General features: G+C 48.3%; 1 protein-coding gene across 1 annotated transcript; it reads right to left on the bottom strand.

The window, feature by feature from the left end:
- Positions 1 to 941: 941 nt before the first annotated feature.
- On the bottom strand, positions 942 to 6,650 carry LOC136146930 (myeloid-associated differentiation marker-like; the record flags this gene model as incomplete). The annotated part of the gene is made up of 3 exons (XM_065906048.1): positions 942 to 1,813; positions 1,978 to 2,001; positions 6,617 to 6,650. Coding segments are annotated over 3 exons (930 nt in total), but the record flags the coding sequence as incomplete, so codon positions are not given.
- Positions 6,651 to 6,895: the final 245 nt, after the last annotated feature.

The raw sequence follows: 6,895 nt of genomic DNA, 5'->3' as shown, positions 1-6,895 counted from the left end.
TTCAGTAGCTCCTTTTGTGATTCCCCTGACAGTAGTTGGCATGGAAGTCATCTCAACTTCCCCTGAGATGCCATCTAGGCCAGGAATCCCCTATTCTCGGGCCACAGACAGGTCCTGGTCTGTGACCTGTTAGGAACCTGGCTGCACAGCAGGAAGTGAGCGACAGGCCTGACCAAAACCATCCCCCACCCTACCTCGGGGAGAAATGGAAAATTTCCTTCCAAAAAACTGATCCCTGGTGCCAAAACTGTTGGACTCCACTGTTCTTGGCAGTGTGTTTTAGTAAGCCTACAAAAATTCTGGAGACAATCTTAGGTGGGGCTGAGCACCAGGTGGGGCCCAGGAATTCAGGATCTCTGCTTTAGACTCCCACTCACTGGGAATTTTTGACCTCCAGAGATTTATTTTTTAAATTAGATGAGAGGCACCCTGTACACTCTCCCCTACTGGGAGAAAGTGGGCCCAGTGACTAGCTACTTATCCCACCCCCACACACACCAACTAAGGCACCACAAGGGGGACAGACACACTTTGGCAACGAGGTCCCTCCAGAGGCCGAGGGTGTGAACAGATGCACAGAGTACTGTGTGATGTGGAGTCAGCACCTTAGGAGGTGGGAGGGGGTGGTGGGCAGAGAAGGAAGGAGTCTCAGGCCCAGATGGATCAGAAGAAGGAAAATGGGGAGAGATGGTTAGGACACAGGAGACAAGAAAACCAAGGATGACCAGAATAGGGGCAGAAAACAGAAAATGTAGAAAAGATGAGAGCAGCAAGAGGAAGAGGCAAAACAGGGTGTGGGCAACCACACAGGAAGGAGACAGAGCAGAAGGAGGGGAGGAAACAGAAAAGATGTGAGGAGGGAGAGAGGGGAGCCAGGAAGAGGATGTCAGAGGATTGCAGAACTTGGTAAGAAGATGGAATCCAGAGCCCCTGGGCAGAGCTCAGTACCTGATAAAAATGAAATGGATCCAGTATGCCATGTCAGCCACATAAATCAGCAGGTTGATGGCTGTCAAGATGGCCACAGTCAGTTTTTGGTCCCAGATGCACAGTGTGGAGAGAAGCTCATCACTGCAGCTCACATCACTGGACCGCTGGGACTGCCCGCCGAACTCCTCATTGAACTGGTAGAGTGGCCAGAGGACCAGGGCGCTGGCATAAAGGAGGACAGAGAGCACGGTCTGCCCCAACAGGAAATGAGGGAAGAAGGTGTGTAGTCTGCTCTCGAATTTGACCAGCTTCAGCAGCATGGCCACGGCCCCCAGTGTGAAGCAGACGGAGTACACGGCCACGCACCACACCAGGGCCGGCTGGTGCTGGTGCAGGTAGGTGTTGCTGATGAAAGCGAAGATGATGCAGGCCACAAATGTCTCCAGCAGCTTGAATAGGCCATGAATGGTAGCAAAATAGAAAGTGATCTCACCCAGGAATAGTAGCCAGAGAAAGACCCCTTCCAAGGCATAAAGCACACACGCGACGCAGGAGAATGCAGTGGCGGCGGTGGCCTGGTCCCGGAAGGGGCCATGAGGCAAGAACTGGATGTAGGTGATGGCGTACATGATGGAGGCTGAGAGGCAGAAAACAGTGGCGAGGCAGGCATAGGTGAAGAGAAAGCTCCTCCCAGAAAAGGGGAGACTGGGCTGGTACTCGCCTAATTGGACTATGAAGGTGATGAGGGTGATGACAAAGCAGAAGCACCAGATGAACATGGACCAGTGACTTACGGCCCCCATTCCGGTGCCCAAGCTGGCCACCAGTGAGAAAGCCGCGCACGTGGAGAACAGCTGCATCAGGCGGTAGAAGCATAACCAGACTCTATCAGTGTCCATGTCCGCTACACCACGTGGAGGTCCTGAGGGTTGTTCAGGTCACGGTCACTGGTATGGCAGTGATCTTCACTTAGAATCCACTGGAGAAAGATTCAGGTTCCGAGGCAGATTAAATCAGATGCCAGGGAAAGGCTCAGAGCCCTGTGACGGCTGAGACTCAGGATCTGTGGAGCTGAAACCAATGGCCCAGACACCCGGGTAACAGCACAGATGCTCCAGGAGGATTCTCCCCACCCATCACCCTTGGCCTTGTCATGAGACTTGTCTCATCTCACAGCTGGGTTGGGTCTGGCCTCAAACCATGAACATTTTTAATCTCTTTGTGCTATGTGCCATTATCTACAGAGACACAGGGGATGATGGCCCTTATCTGAAATCCCAATGCTTCAAGGATCTGAAAAAAAAAAGATATGTTTAAAAAATATCTTTGGGTAGAAAATTTTACCAAAAGAGACATGAGACTATTTGCAGTCTATATTTATTTCACTTAGTGTGAATTTCTAAAGTTCTTTTGCAGAAACAATAATGTGTTTGATTACAAGGTGTTTTCAGACCCCAGTAGGGTGTCATGTCACGGAGAGCAAGTACACCATGTCACCTGTTTGAGGCTGAAAACTTGTAAATTCTGGAGCATGTCTGAGCCCAAGGTTTTCAGAAAAGGGATTGTGGATTGTCCTGCTGATCCCATTTGACAGATAAGAAAGTCCAATCAAGTGCCTTGCTTAAGGTCAAAAAGTGCAGAGTGGGAACCCAGATAAAAATGCTAAAGCTGTAAATTTGAACTCTTGACTCTACAGCCCACACAACAGCAGGGCTCGGGGGTGGGAGCCCAGGACCAAAACTTGGGGCTTTGGGACCCAGGACACACCTTCAGGGTCATGGCCTCCTTCCACAGCAATCTGAAGACACACGTGTCCCAGCCTGTCCTCCCTGCAGCCATCACTAGAAGGAGCTACCATCTGAGGGGACACAGCCCCACTTGGAGGAGGGCAGCCTCGGGGTGAACAGGGAGGAGCTATGGGGTGAGAGCAAAGCCGTGGGGACGAGATGACGTGGGAAGTGGGGGCTATTGTGAATCCCCTCCGCCCCAGTTTTGCCTTCACATGTGACTCTTTCTCATTGGGAAGGGAGACTTCAACCCAGTATGACCCCAAAGATGAGTGTCTTGAAAAAACTGCAGAATAAATTAACATGTTTGGCTCTTAGGGCTTCCCTGGTGGCTCAGACGGTAAAGAATCTGCCTGCAATGCAAGAGACCTGAGTTCAAACCCTGGGTTTGATCCCTTGGAGAAGGGAATGGCAACCCACTCCAGTAGCCCTGCCTGGAGAATCCCATGCACAGAGGAACCTGGCAAGCTATAGTCCATGGTGTCGCAAAGAGTTGGACACAACTGAGTGACTAACAATTTCACTTACACTTCTTTTTGGCTCTTAAGCTCCGAAGCTACCATTCAGGTGGGAGTCTGGAAAGATCTAGGAGTGGTCTTATCTGAGCAGGATTTTCCTGGCCTGGGAGACTGGTTAGCAGCTTCCAAGCTGGGAAGAAGGGATTGGAAATGAACAAGGATGCTGTGTCTGATGCTGATGGGGAGACTTTCAGGGCATCTCAGGGAGAGGGTGGTGATGGATGGATTATTGGCCCCCTTTAAAGAGCAGAAGCTGAAACAGGAGGCACCTACTGGACCCCTGGGAGGGGACAGCCCTGAGGATGCACCTGGGACTGAGGTGGTGGCAGGGGTGACAGAGTGGAGATGACTGGGGGGGGGGGATCCCAGGGTCTCAGTGGCTGTGAGGCAGACAAATGACCCTTAACGCCCTGCAACAGGAAGGATGGAGCAGCCATTTTCATGAACCACCAGGCTTGGACAGTGAGCCCCTCAGGTAAGCCCACCCTGGGCAGTTCTTTTACTAAAACACCAAGGCATTGCCATCCTCCTGGGAAGTGAGAGCCTAGGTTTGGGCCCAATTTGATTCAGTAAAATAGTACAATATGGGATTCCTGCACCCAGACTTGTGGAGGTCAATGCATAGCTGCTTTTGTGGATAAAAAATTAATCAGTAGTCATTCTAAGGAAGGAAGAGGAAATTTTATTCAAGCCAACCTGACAGTTACAACTGGGGACACAGTCTTCCCGAGGAACAGGCATCTATTTAATGGTTTCAGTGATTTGCTGAGTGTGAGAGAATGCAAGAAACTGGATTCATAAATATTTCTCCTGAAAATATTTATATGAGTTTCAGTTTCACCAGTTTTCCTGGAGCACAGAGGGCCTCATCCTTATCTTTACCCTGAATTCCTTTCAAGGTGGATTGTAAGTCAGTAACTGCAATTGCTAGTGATTTGATTCTTGTTGAACTCGTGGTGGGTAACATTCTTTAGTCACAATCTTGTTCTTTTTGGTCTTAATTTCAACCAAAGTTTAGGAGGCATTTTTCACCAATTTGTCTCCAGGTGCTGGGAATACTCATTCCCAGATCAGTCAAGAATTTTATTGATAGACCATTCAAGTGCTATTTCTCATCTTGTCTTGGTAACAGTGGCCTAATCCCCTGAACCACCTGTCTCAAGAATCTGTCAAGCTCTAGAAAATGATTCCCTCCTGTTGTTTCTCCCCATATCTAATAAATGTAAATACACAAGTAATTTTTACTTTCCTGGAATTTCTGGTTACTATCAAACACTGCTGTTAATCATAGAGAGAAGCCTTGTCCTTTCTCCCACATCTATCATGTTCCTTTTTTAAACCTCAATACAAAGGTTTTAAAAAATAAAATTGACATACCTTAATTGATCCAAATTTTCTTAGAACTCAGAAAAACTGAGCAGATTTTTCTTCTCACACAAATCACCATCTCTGTGAGCTCTTCCCACAGTCTCCCCACTCCCAACTTTCCCCAGAGCCTGGGGACATGGCCCAGCCCAAGACAACTAGCAGTTGCACCCCCTAAAGTCTTAACTTTCTGACTCCTAGCTCTTAAAAGGTGCCCACCACCACTTGCATGACTCTATCTAAAGGTGTATGCCTGACTGCATGCTCAGTGTGTGGGTCTGTGTGTGGTTGTGTGTGTTTGTGTTCATACATGCCTTGACACCAGAAGCCCTTTAAAGTAACTAGCGGCTGTGAAGTCATTCCAAGCCTTCTTCCTCTCCCACTCTCAGCCACGCCCAGCATCTGGCTCCAGCCTCTTGAGCACTCCTAGCTTGGTAAACATAGAGCCAGAGAACTCACCAGCATCATAGGTCCAGGCCACATCGGTGGCAAAAGCCACAGATGCAGAAGAACGCAGAGGCAGAGCTGGTGTGGTTCCGGAAGATGCCTTAAGGCAAGACTGAAGGTAGATAAGGGGGTATTGATGAAGACTGAGAGTCAGTGGTGGGTGACATGGCAGGCCCATGGGACGAGAAAGTTGTCCCAGGAGCAGCATAGGTGATACTGGAGCCCAAATAAGTCAACTATGAGAATGAGGAGCGTCACAGTGAAGCAGAAGCACCAGATGAACATGGACCAGTTGCCAGGGTGTAGCCTCAGCAGGATCCAGGGTACCCTTAGGATGAACAGCATCGGGGAGAGAGAGAGAGAGAGAGAGAAAGAGAGAGAGAGAGAGAGAGAGAGAGGGAGAGAGAGAGAGAGAGAGAAAGAGAGAGAGAGAGAGAGAGAGAGGGAGAGAGAGAGAGAGAGAGAGACGACTGGGGTTTGCAGCAAGGTCTGGCAGTGTTTTATTTTTCACCGTAGCCTTTATACCTTAGTTAGTACATTTCTAAGGGGAAGATAAGCACACAGACCTAGTTTGACATTACATCAGCTTGTCCTTCACGAAACCAGGTGTTCTCTGCATACTTCTTTGTTTACAAGAGTCTTTTTCCGTAGATTTTTTTGTACATTATCTTCTGGCCTTGAGCTTAGCAGAAAACAGAAAAGTGGCAGTCTCATGGTATAGCAGGTTGCAACATAATAGAAATACAACCCTGTTAACACAAAGGTCAGTCTTTTTGCAGAAGTTCTCAGCTAAATTTATCTAAAAAGTTTAGCACACAAACTCTGCGCCTCCGGTGAGGCAGCCTCTGTTTTAGCACTCTTGGTTAAAATTAACAATTATCTTATTGTTTCCACACTAGGGGTAAACTCTTATTTTTCTAAATCCTTAACTATATTAACAATAGCTTCCACTGCACAACCTCAGCACATTAACAGCAATCAAACGTTGATCCAATAACCACTTTTAGAATAATATTTTTATGTTCTCTAATAGGGCTTCCTCACCACCCAAAGGTCTCTGTGCCTGTTAGGGCTTTTATGTGATCAGGTTCTTTATGCTGTTCATGATTAAGGTGTTGTGAGCAGTCACGTGCATTAGTACGCATTTGCCAAGCAGACTAGAATGCCAGTAAAGGGGTCTAAATTGAAACACTCCTTTCATCCTGGATAATCTTATAGGATACCACCGTCCGGGGGACATATTAATTAAAGTTCTAAGTTGATTCTGTTTGAAAAGAGATCAGGGAAGGCCTTCTACCTGTGTCACAGAAATTAGGGAGTAGTCTAATATAGCAAGCATCAGAAAGACAGATATCATCTTTAAGGTGAGCGCTGGGGCAGCTTTTCGAAATCCCTGAGGTCCTGATCTGCCTTGCTTGTCAGGTCTTCTCCTCATGACCTTGTCATGGGTGGGATCTCATGTGCTGGCTCCCAGCAACCAGTTACTTAGGTCCACCGTCCAAGTGCTCACTCTGGCCACCAGGGAGAAGACCATGCAGCCGGAGAGCAGCTTCAGGAAGTGGAGGAAGCAGCCCATGATGGTCAGAGAGCCCAGGCCGGAGGATGGTCAAGAGAAGGATGTGATGGTCATGTGGATCACTGTCAGCTCACTAGGAGTAGAACCCTGTAAAAGAGCTAGATCAAGAGGCAGATTAAGTCAGATGCCTAGAAAAGGCTCAGGGCCCTGTGTTAGTTGAGGCTCAGGATCTGTGGAGCTAGAACCCATAGCTCAGATACTCGGGTAATAGCACAGCAGCTCCAGAATGGTTCTCCCCACCCATCACCCTTGGCCTTGTCAGGAGACTTGTC

The sequence above is a fragment of the Muntiacus reevesi genome, chromosome 15, assembly GCF_963930625.1.
Source record: "Muntiacus reevesi chromosome 15, mMunRee1.1, whole genome shotgun sequence".
NCBI lineage: Eukaryota > Metazoa > Chordata > Mammalia > Artiodactyla > Cervidae > Muntiacus > Muntiacus reevesi.
The sequence above is the reverse complement of the archived record's forward strand: the minus strand, read 5'-3'. Positions and strand labels throughout refer to the sequence as shown.